Source organism: Clinocottus analis, unplaced genomic scaffold (genome assembly GCF_023055335.1).
Source record: "Clinocottus analis isolate CAN_PGR_092001 unplaced genomic scaffold, fCliAna1.0.p SCAF_8, whole genome shotgun sequence".
NCBI classification, from domain to species: domain Eukaryota; kingdom Metazoa; phylum Chordata; class Actinopteri; order Perciformes; family Cottidae; genus Clinocottus; species Clinocottus analis.
Window position 1 is genome coordinate 19,962,937 of NW_027176240.1, and position 22,031 is coordinate 19,984,967.

The 22,031-nt window shown below is 40.8% G+C and overlaps 1 protein-coding gene across 1 annotated transcript in view; it reads right to left on the reverse strand.

Moving 5' to 3' along the window:
• Nucleotides 1-12,023, reverse strand: part of fbxw4 (F-box and WD repeat domain containing 4) — a 38,369-nt gene extending 26,346 nt beyond the window's left edge. Inside the window, exons 1-5 of the mRNA XM_068568230.1 lie at nucleotides 11,695-12,023; nucleotides 10,840-10,935; nucleotides 10,462-10,647; nucleotides 10,136-10,268; nucleotides 9,218-9,303 (exon numbers count right to left, since the gene is read on the reverse strand). Coding sequence (XP_068424331.1) covers nucleotides 9,218-9,303; nucleotides 10,136-10,268; nucleotides 10,462-10,647; nucleotides 10,840-10,935; nucleotides 11,695-11,879 — 686 coding nt within the window. The 5' untranslated portion in view covers nucleotides 11,880-12,023. The remainder of the gene's footprint in view (nucleotides 1-9,217; nucleotides 9,304-10,135; nucleotides 10,269-10,461; nucleotides 10,648-10,839; nucleotides 10,936-11,694) is intronic.
• Between the last annotated feature and the right edge of the window lie 10,008 nt (nucleotides 12,024-22,031).

Sequence of the window (22,031 nt, forward strand, 5' to 3'; positions counted from 1 at the left end):
CCAGCCTTCCTCTTGGCAGATAAACACTCTTTTTCAAAAGTGTCTCTTCAACCAGAATGTACAGTTCAGCAGCAGAAATCCATTGAGTTTGTGCTCCATCTTTGTATTTCTTTAGAAAATTAGAAGCTAAATGATGACGACCAACTTACTGAAGCTGAAGGTGAAAGTCTATATTTTGCACTGCAGACAAATGCATGCAGTAGGGTTTAAACAGCCATACATCCCAATCCCCAACCATTGGGGATCTTTTCATAGATCCCAGGACTTGTACTTCATCAGGCAAAAGGTTATATTTAGCAGCAGTCCCATGAATGGAGACTGTCAGGCTGAAAACACCCAAAAAGAGATCCCAAACCAACCTAAAACTCATGTCCACAGAAGACAACTTTGAGCTGGACGAGGGCCCAGCCCAAAGCCAGCATCGTCCAAGAAACCTAATCGCCCGTGACTTGGTGTGAGAGTTGACCTGCCGCGACACATCTGCAGCTGCCCGGCCCACTTGGACCTGTTGGGTCTTGTTTGGATGACAGCAGGGTCGGCAGGAAACACCTCAGTCAACTATTAGCTAACCACCTGCCCCACTTCCTACTGCCTGAACCTGCACACACCAGCGATACAGCAGGAGAGAGAGAGAGCAGAGCGAGACACAGGGAGGACAGAGAGACGGGTCACCACTGTCATCACTACTAGAATCTATAATTCTCAAATTACAGCCCATATCCAAATAATGGCAATTACACTCTCATGGCTGACATGATAAAGCCCATTTAATGTCCTCTTCCACAGCTTAGACTTTCTCCTTTTATTCAACCATCTCTACCATCATCATGTTTGAGAGTACCCTGAGGGACACCTTATCAACACTAATCCACCTGCACTGATTTGCCTGTGAGCATTGGACTGGAAAGAATTGCTAAATGGCTTAAAGCATGGCTGTACCAGCACGGCATTCGGCCCAAAATCATGTGGTTTCAATGTGCAAACTATGGAGAGACCAGGAATCAAACCAGCTACCTTGTAGTTGTAGGACAACCACTCTACCTATGAGCCACAGCTGCAAAAAAAAAGAAGAAATATGAAGTTAAGGACTTGAAGGACACAGGAAGGAGTGGAAGCTGTTCAAAAGAAGAAGTTGTTATTTTGCGATGTCTCTGACGATAGTTTTTTCTCGGAGACCCCAGTCCTTAGTCTTTCTTTGTTGAAAGCGTATGTAGGATGAGGGTTAAGGGGAAAAGGAAGGCAACAATAGAGGTGGAGAAATTAAGGTCCCGCCCCTCAAAACAAGCCATCATCTTCCCAAGAGCTGGGTGCAGCCAGGACCCTCAGCGAAGACCAGATCTTGGCCTCTGCAAGAGACTCGTCCTCTTAGTGGAAGAAATAGATTCCTGGGAAGATCGCCTGGACAAAGCCTTCGAGAGGAAGCTCACCTCTGGTTTGTGAATGTGGGCAAGTTGGCAGGAGGGCAAGCAAGGGTAGAAATTGGATGCAGGGGCTTTACAGTCCTTGCAGAGAGCCTACAACAGCCAACACCATAGAAGTGGCAGAAAGAGTCTGGCGATAGCTTTGGCTCAAGAGAAAAAACACGAGGTAAGTAGCTAGCTAGTCAACTGGACACAAGCTGAGGTCTGACCAGCCTCAGCTGTGGAGGACGGTGTGTAATGTCGAAAGACCTTTAGTATACCACTGAAGATGTAGAAAAGTCGAGTAGGATTAGAATCACAAGCGCATGATTATAGTACTTGTGTGAAAAAGAGTAGCGAGAGGTATAGTGAGGAGGGTGTGACTTGGTCACTGTTGGAAGGACAAATTCCTCGTTTGTACTAACTTATGTGGTAATAAAACGTTTCTGATTTTGAAGAAAAACTTGCATTTACTCTTGATTAAATACTCTTCTACTGTTAAACTCATTCATTATAAGTAGTATTAGAAGGCCAGTGACTTTTTTTTTCTCCCACGTTAATATCGACACACCAACATCGTGAGCCTCCTGATAAGTCATAAGACAGTAAGTGTCAATATGTCGATGTGTGTGAGAACATATGGGCGCCTGTTGCCTTATTTTGGCCAAGACCGGCCTGATTGTCAGATGACTGGGAAGACCTCATGATAAAGCCATAAAGACGCCACGTGTGCCTTTGTGTATTGATAAACATGTGTATTTAAGATGATAGCATTGGGCTGATAATTTGAGATATGCAATTGTCCTTCTGACTCTGTTCCTTCTTCGCAGAATAAATGTACTTGGTTCAATGATTTTACTCCGAGGTGTCGCGTCAATTCGCGCTGTGGAAAACGCACATCGTATTTAATGTAACAAGACAATGGTTAAACATGGAGGATGGTTTCACTTTGCATTATTTATGAGCAACGGAAATAAAAGACATGGTTAAAATAAAAGCTTGCTTTACATTAAGGCTTGAGTCTCTATGCAGTGGAGGTCAAAAAGACGACTATTGCAATTTCAATGATGGAACGCCGTTTGCTTATTTTATAAAAAGCTGAAAAACAGCATTTATATTAACAATTGTGTTTCTTGGTCCCCAAAACAAAGCATGTTGAGTACTTCTTTTGTCTTCTACATGTCTACAAGACATTGCAAAGTAATTCTATCATATATTTCCATTTTTGTAAATTAAAATAAGTTTTCAGAATGATTTTTGATTTCATAAAAAAAATGCTACAGGAGTGTGAACATAGTATAAAGACCAAAGAAATGAGAGGAATTGGGGGGAGCACTTTCTACCAGGAACATTCTCTTGACCAGGAACTAATCTTTTAATTAGGACGTTTAGTTTACGTACATATTTTAAGCTCTACCGTGATGTTTTTCCGAAACCGAACGAAGTTTTTGTTTGAATTCACAACGTTAAGAGTTGGACTTGCTGGGCTACCCAGTGTTGCCAACAGTCCTGACCAAACGTCAGTATGTGACGAGGAGGTGTTGAAGGAAACAGCAATAACATTGTGAGAAACAATATGACCCTATTTCACCCCTGTAACCTCCTGTAGTGCTTCGTCATAGTTCATTGAACCTGTCCAATATGAGCTCCATCAGTGGGCGTAGAGTGTGAGTACACAATATGGTGGGGAAAAAGAAAGATGATTGAGAAAAGCAATCCGAACAGAGGGAAAAGAGAAAGCCAAGGTCCAAAGCCACAGATAGGATCGATATCTTTTCCGAGGCAGCGCTGACGGGGGCGGCCGTCCAGCACTAGCCTTGACATTTCACCGCAGTCACATAATCCTCACTCGGAGACCTTGAGATGATATCCAGTGGATCAACAGAAATACAGGGATGGAAACAAAGGTGGGCTGAGATATGTGTGTGCATGAGCATGTGTGTGTGTGTGTGTGTGTGTGTGTGTGTGTGTGTGTGTGTGTGTGTGTGGTGGATGGATTCATGTTAAGTCTATAGATTATCAGTTTAACAAATGGATTTTTTCCCCAGGTGGCTGGCAATAAATGTATTTAACCGCATTTTCCGTGCACCAGTTGATGCCTGTATCACACACTGAACAGATCATATTAGTGACAGTGCCAATTTATTTTTAGTCATTATCAAACTCAACCGTCATCTGAACCACGGCACAAACATAACAAAGTACAGAGGCAGACACGGCGGTCTGAAGCCCAGAACAAATAATCTGCTGGAGATGGATAAAACAATATGTGGCATTACAAATGAAGATTTCACAATGAAACATTATGATCTTGTTATGGCTCCTAGTCTGACATTTGTGTGATAAATTGCTTGGTTAATAGTGTCGTTTCTGTATTCATTCCCTGCTGATTGAAGGACAGAAGAAGTGTGAAGCAAGGACAGTTTCATTTCTAAAGCCTCTTTTCCACTGGACAAAAACACTACAACCACTCGCTGACATCTGGCTTTTGTCTTTAGTGGGAAAGGTCACAGTCAGCATGCGTTGCCGGGACAAATGACTCAGTCAGTATTAACAGGTATCTTCTTTTCGGCAGTGATGGAAACCCAGGTGCACGCGCCAATTTTCCGGCGTGATGGGAGTTGAAGGAAATCTACGATATTATCAACAGGAATTTGGACAATTATAATTTATTAACAAACAAAAAATACAAGTAATATGCTCTCCTTAAAGCCAGCAGACTCCTGTCAGACAACAGCAATTTAAACCTCGCTGGTCATCAAAAACACACTTCAAACTTGACAGAAACGAAATAAAACCCATCAAAACTGTCTTTGTTAGCTTTTCCTTTGTTAAAACAAATCACCTTCGTTGTTTATAAGACTGAAAAAGAGAGTGAATAATATAGGTGTAAAAAACCAAGTAACCACGACACTGTGACATCTTCACTGTTTACTAAAACTTTTTGAGACCCACCAAAAAAAGGACAAATTGGCAGACTAGTCCACTGGCAAGTCTATCGGCTATTTCAGTAGGTTTTCCTGAATTTAAAAAAGCCTGCACTAACGGACACATTTTGTTGGGAAAAAGGGTTTAACACAAGCTGCTTTCAACGTGGAAGGAAGAAGGCAGCCGTGATTTACCTCATTCACTCGAAACCTTTAAACTAACAATCTAGCACTTCTGTCAAAGTGGCACATGGCACGAACAAATGCCACAAAGTGTTACACAGAGTGAATTACGACACCTGCCTTGAGTCGTACACCTGGGAAGATAATCAGCCTGTTGAATGGAAATGGAATGAAATGGCTGGAGACCGTGGTTTAACTGTCCACATCATATCCAGCAGATGTTCAAAAACATCATTATGAACTAACATTACATGATACAATAATAATTCAGCCACCCTCCCAAAATATTTTAAGTCTTGTACTCGCATTGTCTTTAATGAAGGCTGACAGGAAGAAACGCCCCAAACTGTGCACATGAAAGTATTTAAAAACTAGGTTTCCAGAAAAAGGTCGCATCCCAGATGGATTCCACAGGTCTTAATTATGAGTTTAAAGACAAGACACCGAAGACAGAGATTTTCACAATTCCTCAGTTTTGTTAAGAGACAATATTCCAGCATTTCTCACAATCATACTAAAACATCTATATGGACTTAAATATCATCAAGGCAATATGATCGAAGCACTTGAATATCATCAAAACAACCTTTACTATCAAAAGAGGCATTTTTGGACAGAAAGAAGATACATTTACAATCACCGCCTCACTCTTGTACGCCTCATGGAGTTTAAATCCATGTCTGTCCAAAATGTTGTCGCTTGATCATTTCATCTTTTAATACATTTGTGTGAAATTGTCAAAATTAGCGGAGCAATTCTTGAGTTACAGCCAAAAACAGGTTTCGTTGCAGTGACCTTTGACAAAAAAAATTCAAATAAATTCAACCTTGAGTCCAAGTGGACGATTGTGCCAGATTTTCAGAGATCTGTTCAAAGCGTTGCTGAGGTATTACGTTCACGAGGATGTGGCGGATGTGAGGTCACAGTGACCGTAACCATTACCGATTCAAATATAATCTGGTCATCCTTGAGTCCAAGTGGACGTGCCAAATTTGAAGAAAGTCTGAAGCTACAAAAGAAACATACTTGAGCCACGTAATCAAGGAAACACAGCCCATTAAGTTCAATACAGTGAGGACGCGATTGCGAATGGGAGGCAGGACATTGAAGAAACGTCCAAGAAGATTTGGTTGGAGCTCCTGCTGGCTTTTCAGCCAATGAATGCAATGTGATCAGAGATCACGTTTGCAGGTAAGCGACCAATGTTGGTGGTGAGAGCACACCAATCTGGTAATGCACTTAAATGATCTATTTTCCTCAGATTTTGAATCCATATCTAGGCTAGCTTGGAAAACTCTAGCCCACTGCTGTTGGTGGCAAGGAACATCGCCTGCAGGTCTGGGGCCCAGCTTTTGTACACATCTACACTTTTAATATGATAATGTTGAATAAATGAGAGTCCTTGAATGTCTAGCTTCTACAGGGCCACTCTGTAATGGTACTAAGGGGAAACCGATAGTTAGAAATTCTCTGAATGTTTAAAAGGCCGTCCACGGCTTGACGCCGGTTTCAGTTAGACAATAGCCGTGTAAATAATGCATCATGATTGTGTGTCGTCGTATCCTTTTTGACTCTCAGCTCTGCTTGTGTTTAAACAGCTAGAGTAAAAACCAGCAGGTTTTCTTGGTGTGCCGTGGCAGAAGTTAGTTTAACAGGTTTATCAGTGACACCTGTGTTCCAGAAGAAATTGCAATTAACCAGGTCGGTGGTCAGTGAGAGGTAGGAAGCATTATGAGGGGGCAGCAGTGCTGAGGCACGGCCTGCTATTTCAGCCAGCAAATTGGAGAAATTAATGATGTGGATAATCTGCCTGCCCCTCTCAGATCTGAGAGACGCTGCGAGGCCGGGATCAGACCGCCGCGGCCACCATGCATGTGTGCTCATACACTGGATCTATTCCCTCGTGTTTCACTTTTGGACTGAAAATTAGGACATTTTATCAGCTTCTATTGTTAGTTATACAGCTAGAGGACCACACGATGGCTGGACTGTGGGTACAATGGGTTTGGGTTAAACCTGCTCCCATACAGCTTGGTACTGAAGAGTTTCTGTCCATATTGGATGACTTTACAATGCAGAGCTAATATAGTAAGTACTATCCTTTATATAGGGAAGAAGGTACAAGTGTGGAGTTTGGGTTATATGGATGTGCGTGTAGGGCATCCGACCCAATCAAACAGTTATAAGATGTTCTGATTTATTATATTGTGAAATACGGTACACACTATAAAAACAAAACAATCCCTTTCGTCATATAAGCTTTGTACAAATGTATTAAGTTTCCCTTTCAGGTATGTGGCACAAATCAGGAGAATGTCCGTGACGTGGATTACACTGTCACATAGCCAGTTCCTAATTTAGTACCTAAAACAAACATGAACATTGACATTAACCACTGAGCTTTGTTTTGAGTGATTCCTGAGGCTGTGTGTGGAGCAGCCGGTCATTTGGTGACCTGTGATGTTTCCCACTCTGCAGCCAGATGGACGATCACCTGCCTCTCTTCTCTGGACCGGCAGGTGGGGGAAGTCAGGATACTGTTACAGCGCTCTGCATCTGCCCGCCTGCGTGTTGTCAATGCCGTGTGTTATTAAGCGTGTAAACGCGGCTGAGAAATCAAAGGGCTCCTCGAATGCACCACTACAAAGAGCTTGGTTCTGCTCTCTCAAGCCCATTTCAGTCCGTGGCTTTATGGATAGTTTTAACCTCACGCTGCTTATGTGCCGACACGCGATGGGAACTTTTACTATATTCTATTAAGCGTGTACTCTATTTCTATAACGTGGACAACAGCGGTGAGAAGTGCAGCGGTGCAAACAAGGGTAAACAATTATTTTTTTAAAACACAAAATGGTTAATCAGTGTGCATGCAATATGACAGCAAAAGCTGAACAAGCAAGAAAACAATTACATTACGTGAAGAAGTGCGTACTTGAATGGTAGAAAATATGTCAGTCCATATCTATAAAGCATTATAAATATGCTTTAAATGTGTTATAATTGGCTTTCAGCACTGTATGATTAAGCACAAAATGTATCATGATCCCAAAAGTTATAATCATTACAATCACTGTTATGTTGCACTATAATGTGACTACTGCAAGAGGTCGTTGGGTATTTTAAAAACTGAAGTTGTTTTACTCAAATCAATTATCTAATGATTTAGTTTCTCTAGATGACATTGCTCTGGCGTCCAGCACCACCGTGAAGAATATCAGAGATATCTTTGATCAGGATTTGTCCTTTAACTCCCACGTTAATCAAATCTCAAGGACTGCCTTTAATAGAACCACATTAGCCCAGTAGAGAGCTTATAGTCCCATATTACCACTAGAGAGTTTATATAACTATATTACCACTAGAGAGTTTATATAACTATATTACCACTAGAGAGCTTATAGTCCCATATTACCACTAGAGAGTTTATATAACTATATTACCACTAGAGAGCTTATAGTACTATATTACCACTAGAGAGCTTAAAGTACCATATTACCACTAGAGAGCTTATAGTCCCATATTACCACTAGAGAACTTATAGTCCCATATTACCACTAGAGAACTTATAGTCCCATATTACCACTAGAGAGCTTATAGAACCATATTTCCACTAGAGAGCTTATAGTCCCATATTTCCACTAGAGAGCTTATAGTCCCATATTACCACTAGAGAGCTTATAGTCCCATATTACCACTAGAGAGCTTATAGTCCCATATTACCACTAGAGAGTTTATAGTACTATATTACCACTAGAGAGCTTATAGTACTATATTACCACTAGAGAGCTTATAGTACTATATTGGATCAGGGTTGCTCTGCTCCAGCATCTAAATATGCTGCAATAGGCCAAAACTGCTGGGGGACATGTCAGGATACACTGAGCTCCTCTTTTCTCTCTCCTTCTGGGTGAATTCATGTGCCATAAATGCACATTACTAACTCTACTTCTTCCATTGTACTTTTTCTCCTCACAGAAGTTCATGTACAGTTTACATTGATTGTGGCTTTATCATATATATATTTCTAAGATGATGAATATTCTTAAATACTATGAATATTTACATTTTTATACCTATAAGTATACAATTACTATGAATGTATTATAATGCATTGTAAGTATGTTTATAATGCATTATAGACATAAGCGTAAAAAAAAAAAACAAGAAAAATTATAAATATTATTATATTTTTAAACTTCTTTTTTTTCTTTACTATGTGTTACTGTGTATCTTAGCAGCCAGAATGGCCAGTCAGACTAATCATAGCGGATATTAATATGAACTCATCAAAGGGGTGCGCTGGATTTAAACATCACGAGGCAAAATGAGAGCATGAGGAATGCAAAGCAATAAACATTTCATCACGATTTCTTGGTTTTTAGAATCGTTTGAGACCAAAATAGCAAGTGAAAATCCACCGTGCCCCATCTTGCATTAACATTTTATTTTTTTTTACAATCAACACTTGAAATGATGTAGGCACTTGCAAATGACACGGTAGTACAAAATGTAAACCATACTTTGGTGTTTCATTTTTACCTCTTGACTTAAATTTCATTAAATATGTTTTTGTCTTTTTCTTTTCTTGTATCACAATCATTTAAAATGAATGTACAGTGCAGGCTGTGTGGCATTTATAGCCGTAAAAAGACAACATCAATCACTGATGAACCAAACTTGTGTGCGTGATTCTGAGCAAATGCTTACCTCAATGTGGGACTGATAGCAACAGACCACACTCTGTCATACATGGGAATGGTGTCTCTGGGGCAGCTGGAGTTCAGAGTCCAAATCTAAAGAAACAAAAGTCCCCAGTCAGCACAATACATAATGGAAGCAAAAACTATGTCCGTCCGTCCATCATCTGTAACCACCTATCCTGTACAGGGCTGTAGGGTCGCTGGAGCCAAAACCAGTTTATCACAGGACCATACTATGTTATGCACATGACACATAGACCCCTTTTCTCTTAATCAACATGATGACGAATTTAGGTGGAGCCAGAATAATTATCTTCCAGACTGGCGAGCTAGAATTGTCCTGTTGTTTTTTTTGTTCTTGACGAGTTTCTTTGAATGTGTCCAGTCTCTCCGTAAGGAATACTCGACAAAACGCTAGTCATTTATACACCTGAAGAAGAGAGCAACGTGATTATTAATCTTTGGATGCTTGTACTTAGTTGAGCATTGAGCTTACTGCTTCGGTTAGCAGGGGGCTAGTTAACTTATTAGCAACGTAGTCTAAAAACTATTAGCGACATAGTCTAGAATCATAGTTTCTCATCGCAAAAGGTATGCAGTAAGGTTGCAGCCATACTCAAATATAAATTCTGTCACCCAAAAACAAAGCAAGATGACATTCTTGATGTATAACCGTAGCCTACACCTCTTGCCTCCAGCTAACCCGTAATCATGACGAAGGGTCTTTACCGCTGAATTATTATTAAGCTCATGGTGATTGAATCTGAAGCAAAATCGTCTTATTCTGGAGAATTGTAGAGCTTCGTTTGGGCGCAATAAAGTCTACGTCCTACAGTCTTCCTCTTTGCCAAAGAAATGTGGACTCTACACGTCATGGAACTGTGCATCGAGTGAAGAAATCGTGAGAATAAAAGGTCGTTCTCACCCGGGTTGTTTGATCTCTGGATCCGCTGACGATGAGTCCACCTTTAGAGTCCAGGCAGTTGACTTCCTGGTTGTGACCCGACAACTCCATCGTCATGTCCCGCCTCCTGCTGTGAACCACGACCTTGCCATCACTGAGAAAAGAGGAGTTATTTTTTTAGGACTAGTCTGATACTTCAGCCGGCCAAACCATCAGGAGGACGTCAGCCTTCATTGAGGAAGAAAATACAAGAGAGCTGCATCTTCCAGCATGAGTTGACGCTCTTACACCACCATGTCGGTGTTACACACTCAAAAAGGGAAGAACAAATAGAACGCGAGGTTCACCTTCCGCCGCTGATCAGGTGAGAGTCCGTCAGGACGAAGCGGCAGACATCGCCCTTGTGACCAGAGTAGATTTCAAGTGCGTTACGTTGGAGCTTCCCGGAGTCTGTGTTCAGACGATACGCTCCGATATCGGCAGCCTGAGACAGAAACAGGACGTTCCCATCCAGCTGCAACCACGGCAACAGTCTGAAGACGAGATATAGGATTTGAGAGGACAGTGATGCGCTTTCTTTGCGAGTGTTACATAAGAAGATTTATATCAATATCATGCCTATGTGTTAGTTATGAAGCAAGAAACAGGACATAATTAGCATAGCTTTAAAAAAAGCTCGGAAAAAAAGGTTAAATCACAGTTTTGTAGGGAAAATACACACTCACTTTGTTTTCCATTTGAGGTGAATTGCCTTTTTGCAGACCCCGTGGTACCAGTTTTGAGCTACCTTCACCCTCTCCTTCAATGGGATGGAAGGATATCTGCAATAAACAGCGACAGTTTAACATTACGCTATGGATTTTGAAATATCGGCTAGTTTGGGATTTAAAACATCCTAATATCAGTCTGAATATGTGATTTATGCCTAAATTCCAACACAATGGAGATGAATGGAATGTATATTGAGGTGCTCACAGTATTGAATAAAAATATGTTAAAATAAATTAAATTAAAACAGTAACATTATTTTTAAAACAAGTTGTGTCATAACTCAGGATCATCCTTTTATGGACTATTGTCATCACGTTACAAAAAGATTTGTTCTTGTGCAATTACAAAAAAAAAACATGGTGATTTGCTATATATAGACGGTGGTGGGTTGTGAATAATTAATCCCTATTATTACAGGTGTGCACTCATATCTTGCATATTTCTTCACAAATGTGCTACATCATGTCAACACAAAGATACATATTGCAAAGAGAGGTTCAATACTGAGCTGAGGTTATATGGTCATGGGATACCTTTTTAGGTAATGGAATCGTGAATGACGTAATGATCAAAGTTAAATGAGATACACAGGACTGCTGTGCAGCATTGCACCACAGCATAGTGTGGAATAGCCACAGTGTACGTCATAGTGTAAACGCATTTGGCTGCATAGTTTCCTGCTAAACACACTGAGAATGTGCCAATGCACCAGCCCAGGCTAACGCTAGGCAAAACACACACACACACACACACACACACACACACACACACAGAGCCGGTTTGTCATCAGTGTGCGACTGTTATCTCACATGTCCGTGCCGTTCCGAGTGATTCCGGTGTTTAAAAACTCTTTGGCAATCTTCCGCCACACGGCGTCCCGGTTCACCAGGTGGTAAATGCTTTTACAGACTTGAGAGAGGCGACTGAGGGATTTGTAGTCCAAATGAGACAAGACGTGATAGAGAACATCTTCCGGCAGTTGCGTCAGCAGCATGCTGAGCTGACGGCGCTGCCGTCGGGTCTCGGTCGTGCCTCGCACGCGCACCAGCGCGCGGGGCTACTTTTTAAACGCGGGTTTCGACCGCAGGAAACAAAATGTCTTATTTTTAGAGAGCAGCGGGACTATCATAGTGAGCATGGCGGAGGAAACAGGAAGTAGCTTCCTGTATTTTGATGACGACGACTACTGGACGTGATGACGTCACGGGTTCTCTGTCCAAACTTGCGTTTGTCAAAATACGACAACGTCTACGTGTTGTACCTCCTGGCGTGGAGTGAAGTCATGTGTGTTTATTAAAATAAATCCGTTTATTTTAATTAAGTGTTTTTTATTTACCTACCATTCAGTATTGTATGTTCCTGTGTTATATACAACTTTAGCACTTACTTTTAACTTTTAGCATTGACAATGAAACAATATGTTAGTATGTAATAATGAGATGAATAAATACAATTTAAATTAGAGCACTGTAAAACATTAAGGTACTCAAACTTAAAATAAAAGCTACAAATCTGCACGGATTCAACAGATTTGAGGTGCTCGGGCAGGGAGTTGCAAAGCTGTTCAAGCGGTTCAAACAACCACAGAGGGTCGAACATATTGGTTTGTGGACGTTTTGAAGCCTTGAGTTTTGCAATTTTCTCCATGGCCATCTTGGATTACGGCGCTCGCCATGTTGTTTTTATAGCAACCAATGAACAGAAGTTACCATATTTAGAATGCAAAGGGGCAACATAGAGAGGTTGTATACACTCTCAGCCCGCCCTAAAGCACACTGCTTTATGATCTATTAGACTCAAATGGATCTTAATTTTTCAATCATGCCGATTTGAAGAAGACTGGAAACTAGATATTAAGATCATAAACTCATGTTTACAATTTTTACTGAGGTAAGTAATCCATCTTTTTGCAACCAGAGGAGTCTCCCCTTGCTGGTCAGGAGAGAGAATGCACGTTATAAGACACTGAAGATTGGCTTCACTCCGCAGAACCGGAGGTACCCGCCTGGCTTGAATTTCAGAAGCTGGCAGAAATACAATTTTTAACACATTTACTGTAACACGGAGAGAACAGAGAGCTGAGTGCGAGAGCAGATCCTCCCATGGAGCTGTTGAGTTTCACAACCAGCGGTCTGTGGAACCAACACGGTCCTGTATGTAGTGTTTTATAAGTCGTCTTCCACGTTCTTGAATTGGTGTGGATGGTGATATTTCATATTTTGCTCTTGTCATTAAATCCCATGTGCAGAGCCAAATGAATGTATATCTACTAGTCTTTCAATGGGATTTGCTGACAATAAGAACATTGTATGATTTTACCATTCTTTTAACTAAACTTTTTTAAATGAAACATGTTTGCAAGGTGTTCTGTCTAAGATGGATGGATATAGGCCTTAATAATAAAATGAGAAACTTACATTTCAACAATCATAAACAATAATAAAACATGTTGCTAAATAAACAAAAGTCCCTTTATTTATTTATTTTTTATTTCATGCACATAACATAAGTTTCATTACAATGCAAAATTGCAGGTTACTTTCTATGCCTATATCAAAATATTCTGCCTTTTCTTCCAGGCCTGTAAAATAAAATTTGCACAAAAAAAGGTAATTTGACCAAAGCACAACTCATGACACCATATCAACAGAGCATTTTTCTCTTGGCATGAGAAACAGTTTGGTCCAGATCTCCTGAGTATCATAAAGTAATCTGTTCTGGACAATGATGACACATCGATCATATTAAACCGATTTTAAAAATCCTTCGCCCAGGGATGGTCATGTAAAATATAACTTTAGTTACCATATCCATGTTACCCTTGCAGGCTCTTTTCCTCTGAGCAATAATCTCTCCCATCTAAAAATAGCTCCGTCTTTAGAGCCTCTCTGTCTGTAACCTGAGGGACATATCCCTCCCGGTCGACCAGGTATTGCAGTCCTTGAAGACCCCAAGGAGATACTTGGTGTGTACAAGGTTGATGACCTTGAAAACTGTCGAAGGGCCAATATGTTGGACTCCACTTTCAACCGGAAGCGACCTTTTGATTCGGGTGGTAGCGAGGGGATTAGGTGCTACGGTGGTCAGCAGTCCTGCGGCGCAGGCGGGATGGAGCAGGACTTCAGCTGGTTACGAAGGGCAGCGGCAGATTAGAGCCTGGGCAGGCCCACCATGTTTGTTGAGCAAACTTGTTTTGGACAGACGCCGCACAGCCAGCGATAAACTCCTCCAATGATGGACTCCATGGTGCTCCACCGTAACCCTGTTTTAAGACACGCAGCAGTCTTCAGCGGAGGGCAGGGTGACAGGTGAGAGTCCCAGGAGTTTGACTGTTTGGCTGTCCTTGAGGTACTGGTGGTCAGGCTACACCAAAAATGGCTGCTATTCCCTCTCCATCCAATTCCTCCACCCCAATGCCTGTTTAACCACCGGCAAACCCTCAATTGGCAATGTCCTAATTCTGCTCTGTCGGGAAAAATGTGGCAGAAGTCAGTTGGTTGCCAAGCCCTGGGACAACACTGCTCCTACCCAGACATGGGAACAATCAGTTTGGGCCCTTTGGGAGGATCAGTATGGACGCTGAGTCTGGAAAGTCTCTTCGGCCACAAGAGGTGTGGGAACGTAAAGAGGCGGCAACACAACTGTATTAACGGATGAATTCTCAATAGATGTTCGGAAGCTGCTGCTTGCGGTTGGTGGGTGTCGACCATGTTGACGGTGCTGACCACGGCAGAATCTATTAGGATTAAAGTGACGCACCATGCGGCCGTTCACCACGAGAACAAACGATCATAAGCAACAAACACAGATCATGTACCGTTGCCAGAACTTGGAGATGCTAAGATGTTATGAACAATCGGTTAAACCTGCTGGCTACGTTGAGAGATACATTGCTGTACATTTGCTGTAAACTGACCCAACTGTCTGCTATTTGATATCTTCTCTTTGGCGTTGAACTGCCCGCCTCAGCTCTCACTGTCACTCTTTTATTTGTCTTTAGTTGAAGAAGCTGAAACTCTTCTGTGGGAAGAGGAATGCTGGTCTCTTTTGTCTGAGTCCCGTTTTTTACTTTCAACTTTTTAATCAACTATTTTGTGACACTCCCATTTTAAAACACTATCAAGTCAACACATCTAGGTCACACTGAGTTGTGTGGTGTTCCATAAACTATTGTATAATAACCCGCATATAAACAATAACACAAAGTATTTTTTTCAACAAAAAGGGATAGTGAGACATTGTTAGTGGGAGAACATATTTAATTCAGTGTGTTTGAAACTGAACAAAGAGACAGTTTAGTAACTTTGTGCTCAATTCCTTTATTTTCAATTGTATATTCTTCCTTAATTTCTATTCCAACTTTGTTAATAAGGTCATACTTTGAACCGGGTTGTTTATGTCATCTGCGTGACACAACGCTGTCAGAACACAGATGAATTTAAACCTGGGTTGACCCAAAAATTCACCGGTGCTTATGAGTGTTTTCTGATTGCCAAACTCAACGAACAAACTATTAATTCTGCAGACAATTCTGCCCACATTTTCAGTGCATCATGCGGTCTTTGAAGTTACTAACGTCACTCCCTCCAAGCGCCGAACTAGAAAGCCAACGACAAGTGATTGACGCAGGGACAGCTCATTCAAAGCTGAGAAGGGGAGAGTGTCAAATTTAACGCATTGATTTAGATTCATTTAACAAAATAATTGCATTAAAATCAACACATTTAATTTAATGTTATGACCACTTTCTAAATGAAGTATGAGGCTTGTATGCAAAACAAAATTAAAATACAGCTGTGGCCACATTTAATTAAGGCTGAGTGATTAAGCCGAGTTATCTATGAATTGCATTGTCTGCATGTTGAATGACTGGAATGACGGGAAAAGGAGCAAAAAAAAAACCAGAGGTAGGCATTGATAGCTTCATTTTCACAACTATTTTTATAATTATGATGAATAACTTTGAACTTTTCTTCAAAGTAATAAAAAAAAGGCTTCCAGGAGAGTTTTAACCCGCATGCAAATAATTGAATGAGCTCTTGAATCACTCAGCCGGACATTCATTGAACTCATCATTTCAAATTCTAGTAACCGTTTTAAAGGGTTCAGTCCACACAGATTAAATTAGCATTATTATAAAGTATTTCTTAATAATAAGTGTGAAAAACTAAATATATTGAATCATAAAAACACCTTCAACATAAAAATAACAACTTTTTTTTCCCAGGGCTTTCAATTGCACTCAATGTCCTCTTGCACATGAACAATAATTAGGATTTCCAGAAATGACATTGTGGTGTTTTTCAGTGTATGATCATACCGTGAATCATTTCAGTTAGTTTTTGTTTGGTCAAAATGTCTCTCCAGGCCCAAATGTGCAGCAGCGTCCCCTCCTCGCCTCACATGGTGATTTATACAGACACTGAGCAATACAATGAAAGTGGAATACAGCCCTGAGGGCTGTTTAGCCACTAAAACTGCCAAGGTTGTGTCACGGTCAAATGACTACCAAAAGTTGATTGACCTTATGACATTTTGTGAGGCGCTTAACCGTTTAGCATCAGTAGCATCAATTTGTGCTCATTCACATCATGAGGGTCCTCAAGCCTGCAGTTACGAGTGGCATCCCCGAAGCTCTTTGATCAGCTGAGCACGACCGCACATAATTGAAATATGCAGATCGTTTTTCTTTCTTTCCTCCTTCCTTTTTTCCCCTTCTTTTTAAAAGACATGTCCCCTTGTTGTGGAAGCCGCGCTCTCTCCAAAAAGGCCATGTCCCAAACACCGGGCCGTCGAAAAAAATCATTTATGGTTGGCTTTCCAGCTGAACTGTCATGGCTAAAAGGAAATGAAGAGGTTGGGAGGAGGGTTACGGGGAGTGGAGGGGACGTTTGGGGGCAGCGGTGGTGTGTTTCGGGGGGGGGGGGGCTGTGTAAGGGAGGGGAGGGTGAAGGGGTTCTTCCCTTTTGATCTTTTTAGGGCAGCAAAGAGAGAGGGGGGGCTCTGCCTGCACTGGCAAACACATTTAGCTGGTAATTGTTCAGATCAGACTGACAATCAGTCTTGGAAATGCATGGACAAACAAAAGTTTACAGCTCCAATTGGAAAAGTCAACAGGTCCCGCACAAGGCCCGTACACAAACAATGAAACTGTCGAGCTGGAGCTTCACTTTGATCAGTTGTTTGCGTTTCAATTATCCAGCCTGGCCGGACTGGTGGCTTTTGTTAGCGCTGCTGAATGGGGGCCTGGATTTAATGGGCCGCCTGTCATTTTTGATAGAGAATCCATCCACCTTACTGCTGGCGCGCCTGAATATCTTCAGACAAACGTGGGTTATTGGCCTCGGTACAGTACGAATCCACTCGTCACGAGTCAGATGCAAGGTGTTTTTTTATGAATGAATGAATGAAAAGTACTTTATTAATCTCCAAGGAGAATTTTTTTTGTCAGAGTAGCAGCATCCCACACCTACAGACATCCAATGAAATAAACAAACTAAGCTAAACACACAAATCAAATAAATCATAACAGGAACAGGGATAACAGATATATACAAAAATGAGAAATAAATATATATATGTAAGCAAATGAAATCAAATGAGATGAATATATACATACATATATACATACATATATATACACATACATATATACACACACATATATATATATATATATATATATATATATATATATATATATATATATATATATATATATATATATATATATATAATCCAATTTTTTTATATTAAAACAGTGTTGCAATTACATCAAATTAAAAATATATATATATATTTAATGTATTTCTTTGTTTTCCAGTTTGGAAAATGTGTAAATTAGTTTGTGGATTTTTGTAATTTTGTATATTTCCGTGTAATTAGTTGATGTGTGAGCTGGGTCGTGAACTAAAGAAGAACCACATAAGACCATCATGAGCTTTATCGCTGTTTGGTTCTCTCCATCTGTCACAACACCCGAGTATGACAGTCGATGTGTGTTGAGTGCAGCCTGTAATGCGTATGATGTGTTCAGATGTAATCGGGGTTTTTGAGTTGCTGAAGAAGACAGAAGGCGAAATGTTATTGTTTTTAAAGAAGAGTGTGACGATCCGCTGGCCTCACGGCTGCACAATGGGCTGATTGTTGTGTCAATGTTTTCCCACACTGCCGGCATAACATGTCTGATGGAAAAAGAGACTGTTTGGAAAAAAAAGAAAAGAATTAAAGACGCAACCTGTAATTTGTCTGTAGAATGTAAACTCATGTGTTTAATACATCGGAAAAGTCTAAATAGATAAGATGGTGCTTTTTAAATGGAAAGAATAGAAGTGCTGTCCTGGAACTCAGATATCATATAAAAATACTATATCACAAATTAAAGTATGTACAGATGATTTATTTAAAAAAAATGTATTTTACAATTGAGCAATGCATTCATACAGCAAGCGTTGCCAATATTGCATACATATTTAAATGATCACTCACACTGCTTAAATGTTTCTGATGGTAGTTGTAAAGCAATACAATTAATAAACTAAAATGTCTGCACTTATGTGGTTTTGAATTCTCCTTTGTATGATGAAAGTATTTGTCAGGGTTCAGAAACGTTAATATCCAATGTAAAAAACCGAATTACTCAGATTCAGTTGGCCATATTTTCAGATCTAAAAAAGTAAGATTGGATCGATGCAAACATTTAAAATGCTTAATTGGAACGTGTTTGAAGTGAATAAAAGTTATTTCCCTTTGACAGCAGTTCATCAGTCGGTGGACTTTACTGTGATAGCCGTGTGTAATGAAAGAGAAGTAGAGTCTCAGTGTAGTGAGCGATCTATCCATCATTTTGCTTTGAAGGGGCAAACGAGGTTCCAAGTGTATCGAAAAAAATATCGACTTCCACCTGATGAGCCGCTGATCTGTTCCGATGACCATAATCATCTGACCATCGCCAGCTCGCGGGGGGTCAACAGGACAACTCCTCATCTCCCTGAATGTCTCCGGGCGTGTACGAGGCGGCTGGAGGCTGTAAGTGCTTTTTGATGGGGGCGGCTTCTGTGTCGGCTTGTGGCTTTTCCAAGACTGCTTAGGGAGGCAGGGTCGCGTTCTCCGGTCACCCCTGCTATTCTACGGCCTCCACAGGGGGGGTCAAGGCAGAGGTTAAATTGCTCCCTAAGCAAATGAAGAAGGTAGCTCTGTTTGTTTATCTGGGGTTAAGGATGATGGTTGTGGCTCAATAAAATGGATGAAAGCGACGTCGCCCCCCCCCCTCTCTCTCTCTCCCCTCCCCGCTTTTCCGCACTGGAATTGCTCCACATTTGCATGGCAGCATTGGCGACACAGAAGGTGTGATTTTTCCCACAAGCCAGTTCACTGAGGTTCGCCGAGGTTCACTGTGACTTTACAGACACTGGAGGCTGCGGTGGGGGCTGAGGGGGCCGACTGGAAGCCTAATTGAATCAATTTACACAAAGTCTACTGGCCTTCCAGAGGCGCCGCAAGGCCGGATTTGAGAAGAAACTCAAGAGTCATCTGCATACTGTTTTTTTTTTAAAAATCAAAACTGTATTTTACCAGCATGTTTCCTCTCAGTATCAGGCCGCATCATTGAGTTATCACTGGCATGGCTTTAGTTGATTGATTTGGTGTCTGTGAGCGCCTATGGGAAGTCCTGAGGGACAAATCCCTCTGTTAATCCAATGTGGAAGGAGTTAAGCAGATTAATGTCATGTGTTGTCGAGATCATTTAATTCAGTGCTTTGGCTCGAAAAGCCTTTGATAGGTCAGGATTAACCAGTGAAGGAACTCGTCCACAAGCACGGGGGTCACAAACGATTTTTATCTTGACAAAGATGAAGATTTTTGGGAAATAGGATAAAGTTGGAATTGCCATGAAAAAAAACAAATAAAGCAAATAATGTCTTTGTGATGGAAAACATTCTAAAGTCAGTTAAACCTAATTCTAACTTTTAGCATATATGTTTATTTTCTCAGGGTATCAAGGCACACCAAGTTTTTTTATGAATTTTCCAAACTTGTAACACGTTTAAAAACATATCCAGATCCTTGGATCCAGAGTTCGGATCCAGATCCGAACTCTGGAACAAATATATCGGGTCAGCAGCGCAGGAACTATTTGCTCTCCTGCTGGCAAACACACACACACACACACACACACACACACACACACGTATGAAGCAGAGGTTTCGATCAGGTTAAATTATATTCACAGAGTCTATCAATAGTGCAAAATTGTATTATTGATAAAACTGCATATTATCATCATATCACAGGTCGATGACGTTTAGGCCTATACAATGGCAAATTCATATAGTGACTAATTTCTTGCACAGCACAATACATGCCTTCACACACACACACACACACACACACACTAGTGCCTGGTGGGATTGTCCAATCAGATCATTCGCTGGGGTGTAAAAAAGGCGGGAGATGAAAGAATAACAGTGGAGATAGTGAGAGTTACAGAAGCGATGGAGGCTAAAGCCTAAAGACAAACACAGGCGGTATCATCCCCACAACAGCAAAGCGCTCTGACACTGACGTGCTGCTATCTGCTAAAAAGGAAAGAGGGGCGGGGGTGGGTGACCTTGTTATCCCTGTTGGGATCAGACTAAGAATACCCTCCCTGTTAGCTTTCCCTGGTCAGGTTTCACACGGGGAGGAAGAACCAGGGGCCGCGGCGCGTCCCTTTCTGTTCCGTCCTGGAAGATGCTGGAGGAAGAAAGTTAACGGCAACACTATCGACAAGAAGCACCAACAAACCCCCAAGAAAAAATGAAATCAAGCTAAAAAAGACGCCATGTTCTATGTCAGGACGATGGCGGTGAAGGATACAATGTTTAGTGAAACCCTGCAATTACAAACATCCCAAAATGTAACTTAATACTTCACTTTCATACATTTCCAGAACAGACATTGGAAATTTTTGATTAAGCCGTGTTCAAAATTATTGTTTCGTTTCAAAGGTTTTTACCAAAGGCAATTTTATAATTAATTTTATAATTCCATAATCAGAAAATACCATCAACTACCATAAAAAATATTTATTTTTGCCATGTTTTTGAGAATCGATTGTTGTATAAATCAGGCTGTGAATAATATATGAACAAACTCCTCTGTAGAAACCTTCCGGCTTCATAAGCAGTCATGAAAATGGTGTAAATATACATTTTGAAGATGTTACAGGTAAACAGGGTCAAAAAATGTACGTAGCAACATGAAAATCCCCCAGATTTATAATATTATTTGTATCCAATTTTTCTGAAATGTAAAATATGCAATGAGACGTCATCTGATGCTAACTTTGAGTGAACTCAACAACCTGTTGACTGAATATTTTGGATGTTTTCTCTCATCTAGTCTGAGAGAAGGAATGTAATGGAAATCAATATATGCTAAAATATCAGAAATACTCTTTAAAATCGGTACAAGACAAGTTTAAAACGGTCACGTGACTAGCATACACAGGAAGACAGTGATGGCTAGCTAACAAACAAGCTGACATTATGGAAACACTGAAGGAATCATCAGTGGGGATTTGGCAAAAAGACTACAACCGAGGGCGCTGTCAGATTGGCCGATTGACGTGTACACAGCGGTATTTAGCAGCCGGGGTTAGCATGGTTAGCATTACGAATAGCTCACCTGCTATCGGGGTGCACAGGCTGGACATCAGAAGTGAACAAGGAGTACATATAAGTGATGACGCCTATTAGATTGTGGACTGCTGCTTTGAAGCCTTAGTGAGGGCATTTTTTTTGGTATTGTACATTTTTGCACTCAATACTTTGAAGGATGACATGTCTAAGCCCAAAAGATAAACCTGCTTCATATGAGCCTCGTATCACGCCAGCAGAAAGGTGCCAAACGTCGACATTACACATGTCTGTGGTTTGCATAAAGCCGTAATGTTACATATTACAATATTATAAAAATGTACTTTCTTAAATAAATTGTACTTTCTTAATTTGTATTTTTCTGAGTTTCGGTTGAATGCACTTATTCTAAGTCGCTTTGGATAAAAGCGTGAGCTAAATGAAACGTAATGTAATCCCAACATGTCTCCCCGGGACCTGGGCGGCTCATTTGTTCCCTCCACAAACTGAAATGTGAAATAAAGAAG